General features: G+C 40.6%; 1 protein-coding gene and 1 non-coding gene across 2 annotated transcripts; both read right to left on the bottom strand.

The window, feature by feature from the left end:
* Positions 1-5,148: 5,148 nt before the first annotated feature.
* Positions 5,149-20,164, bottom strand: TMCO5A (transmembrane and coiled-coil domains 5A). Its single transcript, XM_067748535.1, has 11 exons — positions 20,130-20,164; positions 19,043-19,192; positions 18,497-18,620; positions 17,828-17,878; positions 17,030-17,101; positions 13,873-13,929; positions 13,360-13,419; positions 12,867-12,931; positions 11,876-11,933; positions 10,042-10,082; positions 5,149-5,347 (listed from the first exon to the last, which is right to left on the bottom strand). Exons 1-11 carry the CDS (start codon positions 20,162-20,164, stop codon positions 5,149-5,151), a joined length of 912 nt encoding a protein of 303 aa, XP_067604636.1.
* Positions 9,090-9,197, bottom strand: LOC137208120 (small nucleolar RNA U13). Its single transcript, XR_010935470.1, has one exon. It is a non-coding gene; the product is annotated as a small nucleolar RNA U13 (small nucleolar RNA).
* Positions 20,165-26,710: the final 6,546 nt, after the last annotated feature.

Below are 26,710 nucleotides of genomic sequence, written 5' to 3'. Positions count from 1 at the left end.
GCATCTTGAACTCTTCCAAAAAATGGAAAAGGAGGGTACATTTCCAACTCATTTTACAAGGCCAACATTACCCTGATACCAAAGCCAGAAAAGGAATCTACAAGAAAAGAAAATTACAGGCCAGTATTCCTGATGAACATAGATACAAAAATCCTTGACAAAAATACAGCAAATCAAATTCAACAGCACATTAAAAAGATCATACACCTTGATCAAGTGTGATTTATTCCTGGGATGCAAGGATGGTTCAACATATGCAAATCAATAAATGTGATATACTGCATTAACAAAATGAGGACAAAAACCATATGATCACCTTAACTGATGCAGAAAATGCATTTAACAAAATCCAACATCCTTTCATGATAACTCTTAAAAAATTAGGAATGGAAGAATTGTACCTCAGCATAATAAAGGCCAATATGACAAGCCCACAGCTAACATTATACTCAATGATGAAGAGCTAGAAGCTTCTCCTCTAAGATCAAGAACAAGACAAGTGTGTCCACTCTCACCACTTCCATTCAACATAGCCCTGGGAGTCCTAGCCAGAGCAACTAGGCAAGAAAAATAAATAAAAGGCATCCAGATTGGAAAGGTAGAAGTAAAAAAATTATCTCTTTGCAGATGACGTGGTCTTTTATAGATAGAAAACCCTAAAGACTTCACCAAAAAGCTATAAAAACTAATAAACACATTCAGTAAAATTGCAAGATACAAAATCAACATGCGAAAATCAGTTGTGTTTCCATGTACTAACAATAAATTATCTGAAAAAGAAATTAAGAAAATGATTCCATTTACAATAGCATCAAAAAGAATAAAATACTTAAGAATAAAATTAACCAAGGAGGTAAAAGACCTGTACACTGAAAACTATTAAACAGTGATGAAAGAAATTGAAGAAGACAAATAAATGGAAATACATCTCATGTTTGTAGATTGGAAGAATTACTACCCAATGCAATCTATAGATTCAATGCAATCTCTATCAAAATTCCAATGGCAAGTTTCACAGAAACAGAAAACATATTCCTAAATTCATATGGAATCACATAAGACACCAAATAGCTCAAACAATCTTGAGTAAGAACAACAAATCTGGAGGCATCACACTTCCTGGGTTCAAACTGTATTATTAAGCTGTAGTAATCAAAACAGTACGATATTGATATAAAAACAGACACACAGATCAGTGGAACAGAATACAGAGCCCAGAATTAAATCCACATATATATGGTCAAGTAATTTTAATTTTTTTATTTTGTGGTACGCGGGCCTCTCACTGTTGTGGCCTCTCCCGTTGTGGAGCACAGGCTACAGACGTGCTGGCTCAGCGGCCATGGCTCACGGGCCCAGCCGCTCCGCGGCATCCTCCTGGACTGGGGCACGAACCCACGTCCTCTGCATCGGCAGGCGGACTCTCAACCACTGCGCCACCAGGGAAGCCCTGGTCAAGTAATTTTTGACAAAGCTGCCAAGAATGCACAGTGGGGAAAGGATAGTCTCTTTAATAAATGGTGTTGGGAAAACTGGGTATCCATAGGCAAAAGAGTGAAATTGGACCCTTATCTTACACAATACACAAAAGCAACTCAAAATGGATCAACTCAAAAGATTTAAATGTAAGACTTGAAATCATAAAACTCTTAGAAGAAAACATAGGGGAAAATCTCCTTGACATCAATCTCTTTGGAGAGAACCAATAGGAAAGAAGAGGTATAGAAGATTCTTCTACACTCTGTTGTAGATGTCACCAGGAGCCACCCTACTCTTTGATACTAGCTAAGATTGCCTTTTCTGCCATCCTCCATATTCCATGTACTGTTCTTTTGTTCTTTTTCTAAGGATTTCTGCAAATCTTTTCTCCTAGTTATTTCTCTATTCTATAACTTAATGGCTGTTTCTTTATATCTGATTCAGCATTGACTCAAACTTGAGAGATAACAGCTTCTTTTCTCCCAGAATTCACTTGTAGGAGTCAATAAAAGGCAACTTTTAGAGGCAGATATATACAACTATATCTGGTAGATTTTTACTGGCCAGTTAAGTAAGTGTGTAAGAGCATATATTGCAGCACCACTTATTAGAAAATAATCTAAAATTGAATATCAGCTTTCCTTGTCCTCTGAAAGTCCCTTGTCCATTTCTACCAACTTGGATTTCAGTGTCTCATCATTTTGTTTAGCTTTCTCTCCTGCTGCTTCTCCTCTCAGATATGATAAAAATTCCACGTATTTCATTATTATGAAGATCATTTCAGTTTTAGCACTTACCACTCCCCCACAGTGCACACTTTGCATAACTCAAGATTTATTAATGTACTCTGCTAGAAAAAGGTTCATGCATGCCAAGTGTCACCCTTCCTTCTCTCCTCTTCCCCTGTTAGGGGCAGGGAGAGAAATATAGAGGTTTATTTCCCCAGAGCTAAGAATTATGCCTTTACATTAGAAGACAGGAGGGTGCAGTTGATTTTGGTTTTAAATAACAATTGCAGCAATATCTTCATTATATTATTGCCTGACTGTAAAGAGCTGGGAAATGGTAGTTTCCCAGAAGGGACACTGAAAAATACTCAAGAGATCAAGTTCTTATTCTGGTTCTGTCACTAACTAGTTATGTGATTTGGGGGAAAGGGCCTCACTGGGTCTGAATGAGTAATTTCTAAATTCCTTGCCAATTCTATGAATCTATGATTTGTCTGAGAGTCTTCCTAATTCTATAAATTTAGCCATGGCTGGGATTTCCCCCTTCACAGGTGGGTAAATATCCCACCACTCTGGACTATGCCTCAGCCTCTCCCTGGACAGCTGTCTGGTCAATTGTCTGCTATTAATATTAGAAACATTAGAGGTTATAGAGGCCAAGGTTTTGAGCCAGACACAGGCGCAGATTCTGGTTCTTTCAACTCAGAACTTTGGTTGTTTTATTTGCTCTCAGAACTGGCTTATTTGTAAACTGGGTAGAGTATCTACCTTGGAAGGTTGTATTTAATACAATAATGCACATGAACTACGTAGTACAGTGCCTGGCACGTGATACAAGTGCTTAATAAATGGAATTCATGATCATGAACATTACGTCTGTTATAAAGGGGCTGGGAGAGTGTCATGGCAAACTGTTTCTGGGTCTGCTGAGACATCTTAGTGTGTGTGGTAGAATGTTTCTCTTCTCAAGGGACAGAAGTTCAGAAAAGTTCCCAGGCACTGGGAAGTGCCTGGAAGGGAAGGTGTGCGCCTCGGACCCTCCCTTGTAGGGTATCATTGAGCCCTTGTGTTTTGAGGGTTGAGTCTTCAGACCAACCCCTTGACCTCCAGAGGGTGGGTTTCCTGAGAGTAGTCTGACTTCCCAGACTGCAGGGCTTCTTGCGGAGGCAAGGGTGATGGTGGCAGAAACTGGAATCAATCTTAATCCTGTAGGAACTTGACCTTGGAACATACATCTGGGTATGTGAAAGGAAGGAGAGGTGCAGCTTCAGCTGTGGCGCTAGGGTCCTGAGCATGGACACCCTTAACAGTGAAGAATGAGACGTAGCAGCCTCAGCAAAATACACCATGTCAACGAGATCTTGGATTTTATATATATATATAGATAGATAGATAGATAGATAGATATGTATATATATATGGCAATACATCCTGGTTTGCTGAAACAGTCCTGTCTAGTTTCTCTTGTCCTGACATAATTAATTGTGTCCTTTCCTATTATCAGATATGTCTCAATTTGGATAATTAATTATTTAATCAACCTGTGTAGGACCAGTTTTCAACAGTGACATCATGTGGCCCCAAGAAGAAATGACAGTGAACCAAAGAGTTAAAGTTAATTCCCTGCTAGTGTGGAAGCCAGAATGACCCCTTTGTGCTCTTCTGTTAAGGGTCCTGATCATTTAGGAGGGTGGGAAAGTTCACGAGGTAGTTTGAGTATATCCTGTTAATAAGGCACATGGATGGTACAGCAATTAATTGGAAAAATAGGAGGTTTGACCGTATTTAGGTTACGCCAAGTTTGTGAAGCAGTTTATATGTCATGTGCTATTTACTTTAGAATCCTTGCTTACTTTAGCCCTAGAGACCTGGTTGTTTATATTGAGCTCTTTGCAATAGTTGATCTCGATTTATGATCTTGAGAAGCTATAGTTTTTACTGGTAAGAAGATATATGAAGTGAGCTACAGCTTTGAGTTTTAATTGCCCAAGTCAGATATTTATATGTATGGCTAAAACTAGTGATTAAGTGAATGTCAGCTTTTGCCAGTCCAGTATCTCTTTCCCCTTCTCTGGGAATTGAGTGCCCCCTTTCCTTTGGGAAACACATTCCATATAGTTTACATGGGGCTGACTCCCTTATCTCTTTCTTGTCCCCTTACCTCCCCTTCCCCTTACAAGAGTTTGGACATATGGTTCATGGATTCATGCTTGACTAATCAGAGTATTCCCATCCCTTTGGCCACATTGATTGTGGGATGGGGTAGACAGTTGACCACAACTAAGTCAGTTTATCTGAAATTTCCTTCTGGAGCTATTAGAAAAGACTCATTCTGCTAAGGATGCTAATCTGGTAGTATGAGTCTTAGGCTGTTGGCAGCATCTTCCCACTAAAAGGAAAATGCCCATCCAATGAGATGAGAAGAGAGAGATGAAACTCCAGTGACATTACACTGAGGCTTCTGGATCCAGCCATGCCTGAAGCCCCAGATTTTTAGTTCCATGAGGCAATACTTTTTTGTGTGCTATAAATTTATAAATTAGCTTAAACTAAGGCAACTTACAACGAAATAGTTCTAATGTAAGTAATGAGCAGTCTTCTGCTTTGCAGGGATCCTGTGTCTTAGATTTTTAAGATTCACTAGAAGAATTGATCAGCTCTAATTTTGCTCAGCATTTATGATATTATTCCAAAAATAGTCTACTTTGTTTACTATTGGTAATATTTAGCTTATCCATATAGCCACAGAAATCCATTGACAGAGCTCTTTACCGGGCAAGGTTAATCTTGGAAAGACTGTGTGAGGAGGAATGGTAATCAAGTAGGAAAACCTCAAGGAAATAACTGAAGAAAACCTCTTTCCTTCACAAGTTCCACCATCTCTTAGTCTACGGATTCAGATACCACTTGCCTTCTTTTGCTCCAGGATGTTTCTTGGGGATCAGTGGGGTAACATGTCCTCTGTCTCAAGCATGAGAGATGGAAAGAGAAAGCATCTTAGCTTCCACAAGATGTTCCTGCTCAGTATCTTGGGCAGTATATTGACAAAGAGATCTGGATTTATAAAACTTATGTGGAACAACAAGTAGCCCAACAGTCTGATGAAAAACAGGGTGGTGAAAAAGAAATATAGAAAAATCCTGGAAAAAGAAAGCCAAGAAACTGTTAACTAGAGGTTAGAAAACCTGGAACAAAATAGTCATAATCTAAATGCATGTCTGACTCCTTGATATTCAAATGTCTCTACTCTTAACAACCCCTTACAAAGGTAGCCTCTTCCCATATGCTGGCCTGCCAGCTACTCTCTCTCCCATCACCATGTTTAATTTTCTTTCAGCATTTATCACTATGTGAAATTATCTTGTTTTGTTTTTTATTTTTATTTTGGAAAATTGTTTTCAAAAGTAGTTGCACCAATTTATTTATTTATTTTTATTTATTTATTTTTGCGGTACGTGGGCCTCTCACTGTTGTGGCCTCTCCCGTTGCGGAGCACAGGCTCCGGACACGCAGGCTTAGCGGCCATGGCTCACGGGCCCAGCCACTCCGCGGCATGTGGAATCTTCCCAGACCAGGGCACGAACCCGTGTCCCCTGCATCGGCAGGCGGACTCTCAACCACTGCGCCACCAGGGAAGCCCCAGTTGCACCAATTTATACTCCACCAGCAGGGTTTATGTTTCTGTGGATCCACATCCTCTCCAACATTTGATGTTATCAGATTTTGAAACTTTTGTCAATCAGATGGGTATAAAGTAATATCTCATTATGGTCTTGGCTTGCATTTCCTTGATGAACGATGGTGCTGAACATCTATCTGTTCATAGGTTTATTCGTCTTATGTGTTTCCTCTTGCCCATTTATTTACTATGTTGTTTGGGCTTTTCTTATTAATTTGTAGGAATTCTTTATATGTTCTTGATATTAATCCTTTTCCATTGTGTATATTTTGAATATCTGCCCTCTACTTTATAACTTTCACTTGCTCTGAGGTGTTAAAGAACAAAATTTATTTACTTTTTAATGTGCATTTTATTTATTTATTTTTGGCTGCACTGGGTCTTTGTTGCTGCGCCCAGGCTTTCGCTAGTTGCAGCGAGTGTGGGCTACTCTGCGTTGAGGTGCATGGGCTTCTCATTGTGGTGGCTTCTCTCATTGAGATGCATAGGCTCTAGGCTCACGGGCTTCAGTAGTTGTGCCTCATAGGCTCTAGAGCGTAGGCTCAGTAGTTGTGGTGCACAGGCTTAGTTGCTCTGCGGCATGTGGGATCTTCCTGGACCAGGGATCGAACCCGTGTCCCCTGCATTGGCAGGCAGATTCTTAACCACTGTGCCACCAGGGAAGTCCCTAAAGTTATTTTTAATAAAGTCTAATTTATCAACATTTCCTTTAGTTAGAATCACTGCTTTTTGTATCTTGTTTGAAAAATCATTCCCTACCCCAAGGCCTAAAAGATACTATTTTGTATTAAGAGTTTATGGTAGTTTAAAAATATGTCCACAAATTCTTTGGTATTCCTTCCTTAGAGAGATTCTTCTCCACTGGAGTGTGGAATAGACTTAATGAATTGCTTCTAAAGAATAACGTATCATGGAAATGACAGTGTGTGATTTCCTATACTATGTACTAAAAGCACTGTGGCTTCCTCCTTACTCCCAGGAGAAAGCCAGCTGTCAGGTTATAAGGACACACACAAGTAGCCTGGTGGAGAGGTCCATCTGATGAAGAACTGAGACCTCCTGCCAGCAACCAGCTGTGTGAGTAAGCTCCTTTGGACATAGATCCTTTAGCCTCAGCCCAGCCTTCTAATGACTGTAACTTCAGCCAACATCTTAACAGCAACCTCGTAACAGACCATGAGCTAGAACCACCCAGCTAAGTAGCTCACAGATTTATGACGCACAGAAAGTGTGAGTTGATAAATGTTTGTTGTTTGTAGCCACTAAATTTTGGGGTAATTTGTTATGTGGCAATAGATAACTAATACTGAGTTTTATAGGTTTTTTTTTTAATTGGTATTTAAGTTTTTAACACATCTGGGCTTGCTTTTTTGTTATACTGTATAGTAGTAATTCAATCTTATTTCTTTCTCATCTGGATAACCGTTTTTTCCCCACCATATTTACTGAACAGTCAATCCTTTCTTTCCCCTCTGACATATAATCACTGTCATATATCAGGGTTCTATATGTGCACTGTTTCTGAGCACATGTTCTTTTCCATTGGTTGATTTTCCTATTCCTCTGATGATACTACACTATCATAATTACTGTAGCTTCCCAGTGAGTCTTGATATCTCAAAGGGCATGTTTCTCATTCCTTGCTCTTCTTTAAAATTGCCCAGGTTATTTTTGACCCATTTACTCTCCCATATACAATATTTTAGTATCATTTTCTTCAATTCCATGAAAAATCTTCTGGGGAGTTTGATTGGAATTGAACTGATTCTATGAATTATTTGGAGACCATTGATATGTTTATGACATTAAGGCTTCCTATCCATGATCATGGTATTTCTTTTCTTTCATTTATATTACCTTTAATATTTCCTAATAAATTTCTATAAATTTCCTTATGGTAGTCTTGATTTCTTATTTAACTGATAAATTATTTTGCCCTTGTGGTTTTAATATGATTTCCACGAGCAAACCTCCACTGTTTCCTTTGCTATGTTACCCTTATCTGGTTGTGCTGGGCTGCATTCTGCCTCAGGACAAATTCATGGCCCAACTCCACTCACCAGTCAAAAACAGCCCCTTGGGCTTCCCTGGTGGTGCAGTCGTTGGGAGTCTGCCAGCTGATGCAGGGGACACAGGTTTGTGCCCCGGTCCGGGAAGATCCCACATGCCGTGGAGCGGCTGGGCCCGTGAGCCATGGCCGCTGGGCCTGTGCGTCCGGAGCCTGTGCTCCGCAGTGGGAGAGGCCACAACAGTGAGAGGCCCACGTACCGCCAAAAAAAGAAAATCAGCCCCTTCCCCTCCAGTTTTCTTAAGTTTTCCTGTAGAGTTAATCTTGGTGACAAGAGCCAGGATCCATTCTAATACAGGATCTTGCTCAAAATTAGAATCAAAAGCCTTTTAAAAGCCTCTTCCCACCACTCTTCTTGAAGCTGGATACAGTATTCATGAGAAGGGTCTGGGATGACGTGCCCAGGGACAATATTAGGAATAACCTAGCTTTCTAATTTCTTATCAGCGCACGGTATACCAGTGCTCCAAGGATGCTGGATCAGAGCAAGAGGAAAGACATTTGTAGTTTGATGTGATGAGCTAGACTTGCTGGGCTTACTAACTCTCTTTATGGCAGATAGCTCTTATCCCAGGAACATGGGCAATTCCATGCTGGGCGCTGGTGTTGAATTATAGGTGAAGGTGGCCTAGGAGTTCTAGGGAAGATTCTGCTAGTTGTTCTGGGAACATATATTGAAGGATATTGAAATATATAATTCTTCACTTATCTGGTATGAAGGAGTATCCCTCTTAAGCAAATTTTCCAGACAGTTGGAGCTGACCTTTAAGCACCAGTAATTTTATGTTAACCATTTTGATTGGACTTTTTCTAAATCACATTTCATACCACTTTAAATATATGTTTCTCTATGCCTTCTTAAACATACTATATTGAACATAATTTGACCTTTTCTTAAAAATATAGGGGCTTCAATACCAATTTTACTTTGCTATCACGATGATTCCCTAAGGACTAATATCGACTCATTTGTTTGAATCTTGAGTTCTTATTTGGTTTAACAAGATTTTTGAGCAATTATTATGTGCTGAATACTGTTAGGTGCTGTCTCCTTTTCCCAATCATTTTCTCTCTCTTTTATCTGCTGTGAGGCAGTGGTATACCTGCATTTAGAAATTCTCTCCCTATTTTTATTTTTCACATTAGGGGGTAATGTGCTGACATTGTGATAAAGTTTGAGGGAGGCACATCTCACACAATAGTGTAAAAACCCAATCTTCATGCTTACGAACCACAGAAGGATCTCCCCATTTCTTTTTTTAAGTTTTTTAAAAAATTTATTTTATTGTGATGAGAACACTTAACATGAGATTTACCTTCCTAACAAATTTTTAAGTGTGCAACACATTATCATTGACTACAGGTGCAGTGTTATACAGCAGATCTCTAGAACTTAATCATCTTGTTTAACCAAAGATTTATGCCGATGGATTAGTAACTTCCCGTGCCCCCTCCCCCCACCCCCTGGCAGCCATCATTCCACACTTTGATTCATGAACTTGACTGTTTTAGATACCTCATATAAGTGGAATCATGCAGTATTTGTCTTTCTGTGACTAGCTTATTTCACTTAGCATAATGTCCTCAAGGTGCCTCAGTGTTATCATATATTGCAGAAGTTCTTTCTTTCTTTTTTATAACCCTCCTTGTTTATTCTTTTCATTTTTTTAAAATTTCTTTTGTTTTTCTATTTTTAATTTTTAATTTTTTTATTGGAGTCCCCATTTCTAATCAACTGATGTTACTGGGAAACCAGACACATCAAACTAGTTGAAAGTGTTGAAGGGAAAAGGGGGTAAGTATGACACTTGTCACATCTCTTCTAGGTGATAGGATTCCTGTTTCTGATTACTGCTAGGCCACTGGCTTCTAATACTGGAAAGCTGAGATTAGTCATCGCCTTTGGACAAGGAAGTCATAACAGTGAACTGAGAAATGTAGTCATTGATAAAACAAATTTGTTGACTGTGTGTGTTCGTGTGTGTGTGTGTATACAATGTTCTCCTTGTCTAGACTTTGCTATCTGCTAGTATGGCTAAGTAGAACTCCCAGTTTTCTGGGAAGTTTACTCAAAGGGATTTACTTACGTTTTACAGAATCCTGTTTTCTTCTTTTGGAGAGAGTTATCCTGGGAGAAAAAGAAAGGGCAGTGATAAATAAACAATTTCTGGACGCTGTTATCACTGCCAAGTAGTACTGAGCCATTAATTAAATGTTATTTTAGGTAAAATTTTACAAATTTTTTCATATACATAAGCAGATGAAATTTTCAAAGCCAAATATATGTACATATATATATGTGTGTGTATATATGTATCTGTGTATATATATATGTATATGTGTGTGTGTATATATATATAAAACTGCATTACCTTTTTATATATTGATAGGAATAAATGAAGACTTAGAAGGGTAGGGTCATACAGCTTGTAAGTGGCAGGACGAGGCCTGGAACCCAGGTCCTCTCAGTTCACATTTTGGGCTCTCTCAACTATACCCTTACCTTCTATTTAGCCAGTGACCCTTAGAGAAGTTTACAGGCTATAAAAACCACACAAACATATTCCAAGAGATAAATTTTGAAAGCTATAAAAATGTAAAGATGAGAATATATCCTGGATTTCTGTAACATCCCTCTTCCAAAATATTTTCTCAGTTACTTCATTTTCCTTTAAACTTCCTTGTGAGATAAAAAGGAAGAGGAATTATGATCACACTTTAAAACTGTGGAAATGAGGCTTGCAGAATTGGAATTAGAAAGCAGCTTTCTGGGTTACAAATTTGATTCTATAGCTTGAGTGAGATTAAGTGGCATGCTAGCTGGTCAGCTGCTCAGGCAGCCTCTCTAAAGAGATTGCTCAAACATCACAGGTCGTTGAACCATCACATGGACTCTGATAATCTTGATGAAGACAGTCCTGTTGTTTCTCTGATAGCTGGTCAGAAGGAATACTTTAATAAGTCACCGGGAATAGATGGTGGGACACATCAGGTAGCATGCCAAGCTTGGTTCTAGAGAGGTGGACTTCAGTTAATTTCAGGAGTTTTGCTTGCTGAGTGGAATACATAAGCTTGGAACCAGAATAACCTGTTCAGGACAGTGGGAACTATAGTCACTGTGGAAATGGTCTAACATATTCAAACATCTGGAGCACCTCAAGGGTAATAGTCAAATGTTGATATTTGCTTTTAAGGAAGAGATGACTTCTCTTTTCTGAGATTATAAAGACCCTATATCTCAACAACATAAAATTTCTGCTGAATGTCCACTTTGGCTCTAAAGGAAATATAAATTACAATTAAAGTCCAATAAACTTTATCTATGTACTTGCTTCCACAAGACACCAAGCAGGCTAAGAGGCCTGGTGCTCTACATCCAAGTCTGTTTCCTTCAGACCTTTGCATATGTGCTGGTGACATCATGATGTTAAAGATGAATAGACACTGAAGCTGTAGCATAAAGAAGCAACTGCTTCCTATGTTTTAACTCATAGGCCAACTCTGATTAGATGGTGATAGATGCCCTTGGTGTTCTGTGTAGTAAAAGATTCTGGACCATGCTGGGATCATCAGGAAAGAGTGCTGTGATTACAGGAGATAGAGGAGTGGTGTATGTGTCATGTACTGGCCTTCTCTCCACAGAGTGCACCCTCAGTTAATGTTCCTTCTCGCTTCTATTCTAAACTTTCTTTGGTCTTGGGCTGGTTTCTTTGAGAACACATCATTTGCACAGCTGTAAGAGGGAAGACAGCTGTTCCTTAGCATCCTCTTTATTTGTTTAGGGTTGAAATGCTTTGGAATTATATCTGGTACTGTTCTTGGAAAATCCACATGGGAAGATTGCTAGATGTTTGGTGGCTTATAGTGATTTTGGAAACTCCTTTGAAAGGTGAAGAAGCTGAAGATGGAGTAGGTGCTTACCTTGTTATTTTGGCCATTACACTCTTTGCTTGCTGAGTTCATGCTTATGGCTTTTGACCTAGGGGGAAAAGAACCAAGATAGAGATTGGATAAAGTGCCCTCAAAGATTCATACTATATGATGGTTGTTTAAAAACAGTCTTATATTCTAATTCTATTATAGCCAGTTGCTACATGTAGCTATTTAAATTTAAATTAATTAAAATAAAAAATAAGTTCCTCAGTCATACTACCTGTTCTTCAAGTACTCAGTAAGTGGCCAAGTGGATACTTAATAGATAGTATAGAAATTTCTGTTGAATAGCCTTGTTCTAGAAACTTAGCTTAGCAGTCAAGCCATACCTAGTACTCAGGAAGGATTTTGGGAGACTTGAAGGTATCCTTTAGGGGCGAGGACCTCCAAGTCCTAGTGTCTTGGACACAAGGCCACGGTGTGTACCTGCCTATTTAGAGGCTTTATGCAGTTTGGGTCTCTTTCTCTTCACCACAAGGTTCCAAAATATTTATATATAGAGATACTTCTTGACTGAATTAAGATTTAACATCTAAAGAGGGTCAAGAAATGGAAGTGAGGTTTTTGGTTTAGTTTCTCATCATTTAAACTCTTTTGACAAACTCAAGGGGTATTTTTTTGGGGAAGGAAGCTTTTATTTACGTTTAATATGAATGTTCTACTTATCAAGGTGCCTGACCACTAACCCTTTTTAAAGCACATGTTCCTACCCTTAATATAAACCCAAATAATTGGTAACGTGATAAAGCTATGAAGGGAGATGTGTTTCTACAGTCTTTGAAGAAGGATGGGAGAAGGACCTGCGTTTTAAAGTTGGTGTGGTTCAGTGGGAGTCGACCTGATTACTACAGAGGGGAAAGATATGTGGTGTTGGGGGCCTCATAATTCCAAACTGGAATTAGAGAGATGTTTGCTCTGACCCAGGCTGAGATGGAGTTACCACTAAAAGCAGGATGTTCCTTTGTTTGCCAAAGCTTACACTTCTCTCTCGAGGAACTGATTCTCTAGTTCTTCTTCTATTTTCTTCAAAGTTTCCCGGTACTTCTTCAAAGAGAAATAAAAGAAAGCGCGGTTACTAATTAAAGCCCTGTGCTTTTCCTAATCATAATAAACATGCATTATTACATTGTCACATAAATGTTTGGTATTCCCACTGCCACTTTTTCTCCTTCCTAGCCTCCACCCCACCACTACTGATTTCTCACTATATTTCACCATTGGACAGGTCTCTGGGGGTAATTGGGATTATAAACAGGAAAAGTGTTCATTATTAAGTTAAGGGCACAGAGGCTGGGAGACCAGGGAGGTAACAGAATGATATTGGTGGTGGAGTGTCATAGACCCTAAAGTCCCTCTGGAATGACACCTTGAAGAGTTAAAATTGTTCCAGACAGTATGCTCTGAAAAACCCGGTTCCATTTCACCCTGTACCTGAACAAACCCTTTGCTGTCCCTTTACTGAGGGGCTGTACCTTTATGCAGAGGGCCTGATCTTCACAGAGCTGGGCCAAAAGTGCATAGTCTTCTATTACCTGGGGAGACTAAAATTTATTAGTCTTAAATTTTCTCAGTGAATTGCTGTAAGAACAATAGTATACTTGTTTCCTCCTGTGTACCAGACCCTAAATGTGGCCTTCCAATTGTTCTAAATATGTTTTTTTGTACATATAAACTAATTTTTTTGAGGGTTAACAAGCTATATTTTATAGTCCCTTGGGGATTATTTGGGGACAGTTGGGAGAAGAATAGATACTAATTTGTGGAAGATATAGATCATGAAGTGTATCCTATAAAAAATATTAAATAAAAGGTAACTTAGGAGACTATAGTCATCTTCCTTTCCTTCATACCCTCCTGATCCCATAATGGTTTGGGATCTAGAACCTTATTATAACTCAATCATTTGAGGAATGCATTAGATCGTCTGACCAAGAATGGAGTATCCCTTCCTTTGGGAGGAGTAACACTGAAGTTACTGTGGTTACCTTGGCCAGTTCCTTCTCTTGGTCTGCACAGGAGGCTTCCAGCTGTTGTAACTTAACCTATAGACAAGGAAGGAGGCTGGTAACTCAGCAAGGCAAAAACAGGATTCCATTCTGAAATGCTATAGCAAAGGTTATCTCACAGGTGGTTGAAGTGCATTGGGCACCATTTCAGATATCTTTTTGATGGAGGACAGTCAAACTGTCCTTGCAGCTGCCTGGTGAGCCTGCACTCTTGACCACTGAGTATTCATCAGTGCTTTGTTTGCCCTTAAACTTCAATTCTTAGCTTCCTTCTTCCTTAGCTATTTCTCTTAGAAAAACATCAACCTTGAAAAATTCACTGTCACTTTTGCTTTTATATATTCATGGCTCACTCCTTTCTTTCTCCCTGTATTTCTTCTTTCCTCTCTTCCTTCCTTGAATACTTGATGAAAGCCTCTTCTATATCGGCCACTATACTGGAGTGACAGGGAAAGGGCAGGGGGAGTACTGAGGATACAGTGATAAATGGAATTGATAGGCTTTCTGCCTCACAGAGCTGACATTCTAGTTGGGGGACATAACAGATGAGTCAACATGATAAGTGCTGTGAAGGAAATAAAAGCCGAGTAATGTGCTGAGAGTGAGAGTGAGTGATGGCATAAGAGCTAATATAGGTGGTTGGCGAAGGCCTCTCTGATGATACTTGAGCTGAAATCTGAAAGATAAATATTAGTCAAATGGAGATCTGGAGGAAATATGTCCCATGCAGAGGTTACAACAAGGGCCAAAACTGTGAACTTTGGTATGTATGAAGAAGTTATGTGGCTGAAGCACAGGGGATACTGGTAAGGTGGGGAAAGGTAGCCACTGATGAGGTTACATACGTAGGGCCTTATAGCTTCTAAAAAAATTTGCTTCTTTTATTTATTTATGTATGTATGTATGTATGTATGGCTGCGTTGGGCCTTTGTTGCTGCACGCGGGCTTTCTCTAGTTGTGGTGAGCGGGGGCTACTCTTTGTTGTGGTGTGCGGGCTTCTCATTGCAGTGGCTTTTCTTGCTGTGGAGCACAGGCTCTAGGCACGTGGGCTTCAGTAGCTGTGGCTTGTAGGCTCTAGAGCGCAGGCTCAGTAGTTGTGGCACGTGGGCTTAGTTGCTCCATGGCATGTGGGATCTTCCCGGACCAGAGCTCGATACTGTGTCCCCTGCATTGGCAGGCGATTCTTAACCAGTGCGCCACCAGGGAAGTCCCCAAAGTTTGGTTCTTTATTCTAATTGTAGTAAAAGGCCAGGAGAGAGCTTCAAGTGGTAAAGACACAATCTGACCTGTGTTTTTAAAGAAGAGACTTTTCAATATGTGGAAAGTGAGATTGTTTAGGAGTAAGAGTTGAAGCAGGAAGACTTGTTAGGAGGCTACTTCAGCATCCAGGTGAGGGGTATGGTGGCTTGCAAGAGGGTAGTACTATTATTAGTAGTAGATAGGGAAGAATGGATGCATTTGGGTTATATTCTGTAGGAAGAGCAGATATAACTATTTTCCCTTCCTTCCCTTTCAGCTCTGTTGTTCCCACTTTCATCTAGGGATCATTATTTTACATCTGGATGCTTCTAACAGTTCCTTTCCCCTCCAGTCAGTTACAATCAGGGCCAGAAAGAAAAATGTGCTAAAGGCTGTATTTTCAAGACACTGGCCTGAGTCACAAGGAGTTGAAGCAGGCATCCCATTAAACTACTGAACTAATCACCAGCATGCAAGGGGAACAGAAGCAAAGGAGATGCTGTATATTTCATAGAATTAGAGATATCACCTAAGAATTCTACAAAAGAGGTGGGCAAAAGGGAGTGATTCAGAGGGTTAATAATACTCTAGAAGTCTTTAGGGCTGGGCTGGTTGCTGCTAGGAAAATAATGGCCATTGTTCTGACAACACCTGGAACTCTGTAGTCTGTCAGCTCAGCTCACCTGACATAGCCAGCATTAAAGTGTCCCCACTAGATTCTGGTGGCCTTACTGTCAGGAAAACTTGTTTTGGGCAGGAGAAGGAAGAAAATCAGTCTCTGACTGCTGCAGTTATATTGTAAGAATAGTCATGGGGCTTCATAATCCTTTCTAGTGTTAACTTCACTTTCTTCCTGATGTACACACAGGATCCAGATTTCTTTCTTTCCAGGTAAATTTCCTGGATGTACATGACTAAGCAAGCTTACTTGGTGGCCTTAAACTTCTTCTTCTTCTTCTTCTTCTTCTTTTTTTTTTTTTTTGTGGCCATCAACACTAATTTGGCCAAGAGAAGATAGGAGAGTGATTCTCTATTCTTTCTTTTTATATTTCTATTTTCAGTGTGTCCATATCTTCATAGGCTTCATATACACAGTATGGGCTTAAGTGTGGGCTTAATAAGCTAAAGAAAAATTAAGGCAAGGATAAAGATGCAATTCTACAGAAAGTATCAAGTTAGAATTTTACCTGTTCTCTAAATAAAAAAAGTAAGTCTCTAATTCTTCTTGCATCTTTGATCGGATGTGTTGTGGTTGTGTCCAGGTTCTTAGCTCTGGAACACAATTAGAGAAATGCTAAGCACTGTCTGATGCACTTAGCATGCAGAACTCACTAGATACTTGAATGACCAACTTAATGATTTCTTTTCTAGATTGGATTCCATGACAGGATGTGTAAGTTGCCTAGCATGCAGTAGAGTTACAGATCCTAGCTCTGCCTCTATGAATTCATACATATGCCTTAGCCACTCTCTTAAATAGTCACTTTAAAATTATGTGACTTCAGGTTTTAGCTCTCCAAAAAAAAGGAAAGAATACTTTATATACACAATTTCACTCAATTTTCAAACAGAGGCTGGGAGGGACTGATTAAATTGCCCTTCATATACCACACTAAGTACTGGGGACAGGATTTAAATTAGGGACTTCAACTGCCTCCAGTGTTATATATGCATTTGTGTTCTGCTCTTCCTCATGGAAGAAAGAACAAAATATATGGCTTCAGAGTAAAATTCCTTACTAAGAGCAGAGGAAATGTCAGTACTCAGTGGCCCAGGCTTATGCCTGACATGGGTAAAACTACAAAGAATTTATCCCAACTTTGACAGTTGTTTCCACTTGAAAGCTTGTTTCCTGTTCATATATTCCAAACCCATTCAAGATTGCTTTTCCATTTACCTTTGACTCTTCTGGGGTTCCCTTTAGATTGCCTTGTTCACACTTAGTTGCCTTTTGAGATTTCCTTGTAAGCTACAGTTTCAAATAAAAAAATACATTGCAAATAAAAAATACATCAAATAAAAAAAAAAGAAAGAAAACAAAGACATTCTCTGGTGTATGTGTGGGCTGGTAATTTGGTCTTGATAAAAGCTGCCAGGAGGTGGTCCTTTGGTGGATACTTGGTGCTCTTGGAAACATCTTTATTCTACCTCTAACTTCTTCTCACTAGTCTTGGCCACCAAAGCTGGAGCCTGCTCAAGGCAGGGGTACTTTTCTGAACCCCTCATCCATGCTGGGTTATTCAGGAATGGGTCAGAAAGTAGGGTATCATAGGAAGCCCACTGTATTCTGAGCAGGAGTTGAGGTAGAGGGAATGCCTAGACAAGGAAGAGGGAATCCTTAGGAATTAAGTATTTTTAAGTCTCTGTTGAAAGTAAAATTAACTCTCATTACAGAGCTGCCAGCCAATCACTTTAACAGAGTGTCTACTGGAATCCCTTTTCTTGTAATAGAATGAAGGAACCTGTGGGATCACTGAGTACCCTGAATAACCCACTCCCTCCGTCCATCTGATACTTGCAGGGAAGATCCATGGCATTTATTTAGGTCATGAAGCTCAGCCTCAGGAGAGTAGTATCCACCCCAGCACAGGCCTCTCTGACATGTGGGATCCCCTATGACCACTTTTGCTCCCTTGCCTCTTTGGTGCCTGGGGATGCTGTGGGAACACTGGGGAACACAAGAGCCCCATCCCACCTTTCTTTCAAGTTCTGCTATACTGTGGACCAGAGTCTCATTCTTCCTTTCCTGTTGAGAGAAAGAAGCAGAGTGTAAGTGTGCATCTGCATACCATCTTCTGTCTTTATTTAGTTGATTGTTCTCCATTTCGCTCCAGTGATCATTTCCTGCAGGAACTCTACCTTATTGCATAAGGTCAGGTAAAGAACCTGTGGTTTGATCTCAATACATACACACCAACTTAACAGGGATAGAGATGCCCACACGCAGGGCTTCCCAATACTAAATATTACCAAAGAAACCCTACCCTCCACACATCCCTTTCCATGCATGGACACATCCTGCCATGACTTTTTTTTTTTTTTTTTTGCGGTACGCGGGCCTCTCACTGTTGTGGCCTCTCCCGCTGCGGAGCACAGGCTCCGGACGCGCAGGCTCAGTGGCCATGGCTCACGGGCCCAGCCACTCCGCGGCATGTGGGATCTTCCCGGACCAGGGCACGAACCCGTGTCCCCTGCACCGGCAGGCGGACTCTCAACCACTGCGCCACCAGGGAAGCCCTTGCCATGACTTTTGAGTTGACTACTAGTTGTATGTAAAAAGGAGAGACTAGCTTATCTGATAGTTGATGAGAGACAGGATGATGAATAAAACCTATCATACAGCTCTTCCTAGCTTCTTGCTTACCAGTCTGGCTGTTTCTTCTTCTAGCGCGTGCAGGGCTCTTTCCCTTTCCATCGTGGTGCGGTTCTCCTTCCCCCACTCCTCACCCTCTGCCAGGTCTCTGGTCTGAGTGATCTCATTTTCCAGCCTAGATGACGCAAGCACACACTCTGAGGATCTGGCAGTTTCAGAACCGATAAAACACAAATATCAGTTTCAAGGGAACCTCAGTGACAATAAACACGAATCTCAAGTTGGAAACCATTCTTTCCTGGATCCTTAGACTCAGAATCACTTTCAAGGCAGGAAAAGTAAGATTCCTCTGATTCCCAAGTCAAACACCCCAATGTTCTTTCAGCTCAGGTAAGTATCACCCAATTTTTTTAGGAATCTCTTTAAAACTTGCTGTATTTCAGAGTTTGAGCCACAGAGAAATGCCAGAGAATGAAGAAGAAACTTTGCTGTACAAGATTTAGGTCTCTAGAACAAACAGGAAAATTTAGTGTTGTCTCTTCTCTTCTACCCCATCCTCTGGATGGAGAACTTCCCTCATGGTACCCCAACGCTCACCTCTGAATCTCATCTTCCTTCTTGCGGATTTTGAGAAGAAGGTCCTGATTTGCTTCATCAATTCTCTGCATATCCCTTTCAAGGTTCATATTCAAACTGTTAATGTTCCTCTTTGACTGGGCCAGTCTTAAGATTTCCACTTCCTCTGACCTGTAGACTCAGTCCCCAAATTGAACAAGGGCCAGTTATCTTAAGATCAGTAATCTTTGGACTAAATGGGATATCTAGAAGGCACGTAATTCATTAACCTGGCTGTTTCTGGAAGCACATCTGTCCTTTTTCATTCTTAGGAAATTATATTTCTTAATCATGCTCTACAGTTTGTTTCAATAATTCTCAACTTGGTCAGCAAGAGAGGTTTTTCTCAGGCTTTCTCAGCCAAAGTGCTCAATATACTAGTGCACCTCCACTCTGGTTCCAGAAGTCTTGCTTCCTTAAATAGTGTCCTGCATTGGTTTCTAAGACAAGTTGTTCACAAAATCTACTCATGCAATACACTTTTATTGAGTACTTTTATCCAGGTAGCTGGCACATTCCTTATGACTGAGCCCAGCTTTATGCAGAGCCACAAGAGATTTCCACCAGCAGGTAGGGCTTCAGTCTTTCCCTTCCTCCTCCCATCTCAAAACTTCTCTTACAGTGCCTGCTACAAAGCTTGAGTGTCTATCTTGAGAGTCACTTCATTGAGCACAGGCATTCACTTTCAAGAATTCAAAACTCCTTTTGAAGTAAATTTGAATAAAATAAGGGTAACACTAGAGTCATCTAGAAAGGGTACCTGGCACATGGAAGCTCTCAATAAACTTTTCTTGTATCATTAATTAGTTTGCTTTTCAAATGATTAACCATAAATAAGTTAGTGAGGCAGACTTTTGAGTAAGGATGAGGGATGATTTTGGAAAAGAAGACTTTATAATAGCTATCACTTCAGGAGGGCATGAAGGGCTTGAGGTGGAGTGCAATGGGGGAGGGATAGATAGTAGATGGAGAGAGAGAGGGAGACTAGAAGATGAAGGAAGACATCTACAGCAGACCTGCTTCATACCTTGGCCCTTGGATGTGGCTTTGCCTAATCATGATTACTTACTCATCATCTAGTTGATCTTCCTTGTGTTCTTCCATTGTAGATTCCCTAAAATATCAGCAGAGATGTATCTAATGAGTTGGGGAAATGGGTCCATTTGTGAAGTAGAGTAACTAGCCAAGAGCCCCCAAATATAGAAACAGAATTAACTGGTTTCTTCCCTCCAACTTCACATTTTGGCCATGACAAAATTCAGCCTTTTGGTTTTCTGCTCACGTTCTGATTATGCCTCAGTAAGGATACAGTGAGGATACAGGGATAATGCTGGAAATTTCAGTATATATCCTGCTAGCAGGTATATTCAGAGATAGTTCACCAACACAAAACCCTTTGGAATTTATACACAGCAATAAGAATCAATAGAGGTTATCAATTGTTCTTAACTCCCTTTCTACTCTAGGGCCACTTGCTTTCCTAAAGGGCCCATGGGCCTGGGTGTAGGTGTACAACTTCTCTGAAAAGTAATCTTTCTGCTCTCTAGCCTGGCCTCTGTAAGAATCTCCAGATATTAGATCTTAGTATTAAACAGGGCTCTGTAAGAATCTCCAGATATTAGATCTTAGTATTAAACAGGGCTCAGAAAAACCAAGCAGAAGTAAATTTGGCTTGCTCTGCCCCTTTGGTTTCCTCTTTAAATCCATTACTTCCATAAACTCCACCTCTTTTCTGATGTGTATGGTCTTCCTGATTCTGCTCTAGGCAATTAGTTTCTGAAGAGTCTAATCTTTCCTCAGTGGAACTGTCCAGTAGAATCTCAGAACCTTCTGAGGTGTCATGACCCTGCTATTGACATGGGGAGCAGCATGTCACAGTAGGTTGGCTGGCAACGGTTTCTCATCATCTGTGGAGACTTCAGACCCTACATGGTTGTGTGTGTTTCATGGTCACGTCTTCCCTTTGGCAGCAGTAGTTTAATGGATCTGATTTCTGGGCAGTATGAAGGGGTAGCCCCTGTCTTTTATTTCTCTGGCAGATTGTGCTCCCTTGCTTCAAAGTGTGACTAATATGGAAAGTCTGATTCCTAATCCCATCGTGTAGCCAACTAACTACTCATTCATTGGACAAACACTGAAACATTGAAGGAGCTCCTATGTATGCCAGGCATTGTTCTAAGCATTAGGGAGACAGAGTAAACAAAACAGCCAAGACACCTGCCCTCATGGGGTTTACATTCTAGGGTGTGTGTGTGTGTGTTGGGGGGAGGGGTAGCACAAGCAGCATGGGCCAGCATACAGCCTGAAAGGCCAGCAGACCCAGGAGCAGCAAGAGAAGCCATGAAGACCCAAAGCTCCTCCTTCAACCCTCCTTAAGGATATGTAGTTTTTCCCTGCACCTGCCAATATCCTGGGAAAGAGGAGAGCTCTGGAGAGGGAGAATCTCCCTAAGACTGAGAAATTACCTGAAAGAGATTTTTAACTGGGAAAAGTCTATGGTGTCTTGAATTGGCCCCACTGAGTCTTTTCTGCCAACTTAAGGAATCAGAGCTAGAGGGGAAGATAAGATCATTTGCAGAATATAAAGAATATGTTTCTGCATACCTGAGTATGTACATTTTGACCAGATTCTGCACCACTTGTTAACTTTATGTGTGTGAATCATGAAGACCTGGGAAGGTTTGGATCTCAACTTAATAAGGACCGCATTGAGTTGATTTGTGGGCCAGAGTGACTTCTTAACATACTGTAGTTTCCAACAAACTATTTGTAAAATTAATGGCCTCTGATGACCCCCATTACCATCTCCCTTCTTCCTGAAAGAAGGCATTTCATTGCTTTATGAAGCTGTACACAGAAGAGTAATTAAGTAACCATGCAGGCCAATGGCCTCTCCCAGGAATTAATGGTAGGGAGAGTTCATTAACGCCAGCTGGTTATAGATTCTCCAGGAAATGCCCTGGACCAAGGTTATTGTAGCTATTAATGGATTGGATAGGGACTTTAACTGGGATAAAAATAAAGCTCTATCTCCTTCCTGGGGAGCTTTTCTCCTTGAGGGGCTACCAAAGGCAAGCCTGTAGGAGCAGCAGAATCCCAAGCTTGGGGCCTGTGTGGGATGAGGACGACAAATTGCTATAGTGAGAACTGCTAAATCAAGGTAAAAACAGGGCATAGGGGGCAAATTAAGGTCCTCGATATAAGCCTTCCTGCTCTTTAGGAGGTTTGATTAACATCCGGTGCAGCTTTAGGGCAGCTGTTTTCACCTTGTTAACTTTTCCGTGCTATGCCCTGCCCCACACAAAAGTTACTGAGAGACATGACAGATTTTGCTGTACTGCTGTCAGGAACGCAGTGGCCTTTGTGTGGAAGTCTGTTGTGAAAATACGTGCTCTTTTCCAGGCTGGGCACTCAGGCTCTGTGTGCTGTGCTTCACCTTTCTGCTGTAAGGGGCCTGGCCAGGTGTGTGAGCCCTGAATGGAGCTGCCTGGGCCCTGGCGCTTCTGGCTGCCTCAAGGGAAGGAGAGCTATATCTTCTGCTCACCTCATTTGTCCTCACTTTTACTTTGGCAAATTCTTCTTTGGATTTTTTTTTTTTTTTTTCCAGTACGTGGGCTTCTCACTGTTGTGGCCTCTCCCGTTGCGGAGCGCAGGCTATGGACGCGCAGGCTCAGCAGCCATGGCTCACGGGCCCAGCCGCTCCGCGGCATGTGGGATCTTCCTGGACCGGGGCACGAACCCACGTCCCCTGCATCGGCAGACGGATTCTCAACCAGTGCGCCACCAGGGAAGCCCTGGATATTTTTTATAAATGAGCTTGATCTTGAGGCTTATAGCCAGGCAAGGCTCTGTAATCTCATTTTAGATCATTATTTTTCGAATACAGAATCAAGTGTGCCATTTTCCTTACGTCCTTACTTATTTTTAGTGGTTATTTCCGCTAAAGGGGCTAATATTCAAAATATACGAAGAACATATGCAACTCAATACTAAAACCCCCCAAACAATCCAATTAAAAAAAATGGGCAGGGACTTCCCTGGTGGCGCAGTGGTTGAGAGTCCGCCTGCCAATGCAGGAGACACGGGTTTGTGCCCCGGTCTGGGAGGATACCACATGCCGTGGAGCAGCTGGGCCCGTGAGCCATGGCCGCTGGGCTTGCGCGTCTGGAGCCTGTGCTCCGCAGTGGGAGAGGCCACAGCAGTGAAAGGCCCGTGTACTGCCAAAAAAAAAAAAAAAGTGGGCAGAAGATCTGAATAAACATTTTTCCAAAGAAGGCATACAGATGGTCAGCAGGCACATGAAAAGATTCTCAACGTCACTAATCATCAGGGAAATGCAAATCAAAACCACAGTGAGATACCACCTCACACCTGTCAGAATGGCTCTTAACAAAAATACAAGAAATAACAAGTGTCGGTGAGGGTGTGGAGAAAAGGGAATCCTAGTGCACTGTTGGTGGGAATGTAAATCGGTGCAGCCACTATGGAAAATGGTGTGGAGGTTCTTCAGAAACTTAAAAATAGAACTATCATATGATCTAGCAATTCCACTTCTGGGTATTTATCTGAAGAAAACATAGTCACGAGTTTAAAAAGATATATATTGTACATCTCTGTGTTCTGTACAATCTTTAGGCTCATAAAATCTTTTTGAATTCCCTTTCAAGAATAACTTTCTCAAAAGCAGAAACTTGAACTAAACCAAAATGTGAAGGAAAAAAGAAAAAAAGGGAGAATGTATCAGTAAAATTAAATATTTAAAAATTTATTGCATCATTGCTATTATAACAACGATAAAGAACTAAAAAATGAAAGTTCATCAAGGATTCACCTCAGCAAAAAACTCTGTTTTTCCAAGTTTTCTTCTATTTTTTGTCTATTAATAAACCATCTTTTATAGTAATCGTAGAATAGCTATGTTGCTGTGTTTTGCCTTTTCACTTAATGTTTTTTATAAACATTTTTTCAGGTTGTTACATGCTCTCTATAATTATCATTTTGGTCACCGCATAAATTCTGCTGAGTTGATAATATGCAAAATTTGCTTCACCATATCCTTCTCACCAAACTATTTCTCTGTTTACTTGTCTGCCCCCTCTTGAGGGCCAGGAGAATGCCTGTGTTTTCTAGGGCTGCCATAACGAAGCACTAAACAAGACTGGGTGGCTTAAACAAGAGAAATTTATTTTCTCACAGTTCTGGAGGTTGTGTCCTGATCAAGGTGTTGGCAGAGTTGGTTCCTCCTGAGGCCTCTCTCCTTGGCTCGCAGATGGCTGTGTTCTCTCTGTGTCCTCACATGGCCATTCCTCTGTGTGGCTGTGCCCTCATCGCTTCTTCTTATAAGGACACCATTCATATAGGATTAGGGCCCACCCTAATGACCTAACTTTAAATTAATTACCTCTTTAAAGACCCTATGTCTAAACAAAGTCACATTCTCAGGTACTAGGAATTAGGATTTCCACCTATGAGTTTCGGGGGAACACAACTCAACCAATATGAGATACTCAACAATTGTTTTACTGTGACCTAATTTATGAACATTCAGATTGTTTCCCCACCTTCCTCCCAGATGAAAGCAATTCAAAGAACATATTTGTGTAGTTATTATATTTTTCAAGTATAACCAAAATATAATGTTAAAAATATACACTTATATTTTTACCATTTTTGAATGTCTGTTCATTAGCATGTGAGTCAACTGCTTTATATTTTACAGATAGGAAAACAAGGACAAGAGAGATTAAATGTCTTGCTGGGATTAAAAAGATTAAAAAGAACTCCCATACCTGTGACCGCATCCCTCAACATTTTCTAGTTCATTCTGCAGTAAGCCTGGGAAAGTGCAATAGGAAGAGGGAATTTCCTCAGCTATAATATGGAACTGGTATTGTGGAGTACTGATTCAGTGTAACCCACATTTTAGTGACACAATTTTTGTTTTCAGTGAGGTTATTTCTTCTGAGGTAACCAATGCTTATTCTCTAATCACCCTTTATTTTATTTTAAATTTGCTTCTCTAGCTTTAATTAAAAATTTACAATCACAGAGTGATCATTAAATGGAGGATTCCTCAAAAGGATAACTAGTGCCTGTGCATGCACACTTTCATAAAAAATGTACACTGAAATTTGGTGTAGTTTTATACTCCCTTCTCAATTTTTCTAACTTTGTGTTCTTTCTGTCCTATACTGGAAACACAGTTCTTCAGGTTATACCTGAAAAATATTACAATAACACAAATTTGTTACTGTACAGTTCTGGAGGTCAGAAGTCTTCCATGGCTGTCACTGGATAAAATCAAGGTGTTGGCAGACCTGCATTCCTTTTGGAAGCTCTAGGAACAAATCTATTTCCTTGCCTTTTCCAGCTTCTAGAAGCCACCTGTATTCCTAGACTTGTGTCCCCTTCCTTCACCTTCACAGCTAGGAGTATAGAATCTTCACATCTCTCTCAGACTCTGACCTTTGCTTCTGTCATCATGGTGCCTTCTCTCACTCTCATCCTCCTTCCCTTCTCTTATAAGGACCCTAATGATTACCTCCGGTCCATCTAAATAACCCAGGATAATCTCCCTATTTCAAGATCCTTAATCATCTGCAAAGACCCCTTGCCATGTAAAGTAACATATTCACTGGGAATTACAACATGGACATATTTAGGGGCCATTAGTCTACATCACTTATCTTAAGGAAAGGGAGAAGCAGCTCTCCCACCCTTCCCTTAGGAACTCGCATCTCACTAGGCTAGGGAGGGGTAGCACTCCCACCCTCCCCCACTGTGGGTACAGACTCACAGCACAGCCCTCTGAAGAAATCTCTCCAATCTTATTTCAACTTTAATTTTAAAAGTAGACAAGGAGTTTAAGAATCATCTGAGAAGTTCTCCAAATAAACTATTTACACTCAAGTCTTTATCTCGAAGTCTGTTTTCATTTTTTGTCTTATGCTTTCCTGATTTCCCTGTTAAAATATTCCAGTAGCAATTAGTATGTCAACTTTGGTGCCTGCATAAGGTGTTATAATAGCAGTCAATAGTAGGGAAACAGTAATATATTATTTCATTTTCTATCAGTTAAATGATTCACTTCCCTCTGATGAAGAGTTAATTTTGAAAATTCTAGGACATATTGTTTTCTTTTACTTCCCACTTTGTGTCCTGATACCTTGCAGTTTTCACATTTATATGACTTAGAGTAAAATATTCAAGTGGCATTTCACAGAAAAGGTTTACTGAAAAAATTTCAAAATGTTATATTGGAATGGATAGCTGTGTGTGATCTGTTTGATTTTTCTGCTCCACTGCCTGACAGCTGCAAGATTCAGCGCTGAGTCAGGCTCCGGGACCACTCCCTCTGATCATGGGACTCTAACTCAGATAGAGCCCAGTTAGCCTGCCCTCCTGTTTTCTCTGACTGTGCTCCCAGACTGGCACCTGAGCTCATGCCCCATTGCTGTGACGAGTGTCCTATTTTGTTCCTCAGTTTCAGGGTCTGGAACTCTGTTACAAGCCTACCTGGGAACGCAGTTCTGGCTAATTCTGTAGGTGGAGTATGTTTTTATCAGAATCTCATGCGTAGGTCTCTGACCCTAATTTCTTCCTCAAAGCTGGAGCCCATCCAGGGCTTCCTCATCTCTTCAAGGTAGTGCC

This window comes from Pseudorca crassidens, chromosome 1 (genome assembly GCF_039906515.1).
Source record: "Pseudorca crassidens isolate mPseCra1 chromosome 1, mPseCra1.hap1, whole genome shotgun sequence".
Classification (NCBI taxonomy): domain Eukaryota; kingdom Metazoa; phylum Chordata; class Mammalia; order Artiodactyla; family Delphinidae; genus Pseudorca; species Pseudorca crassidens.
Note: the sequence above shows the minus strand (reverse complement) of the source record. Positions and strands in the feature narration are given on the sequence as shown.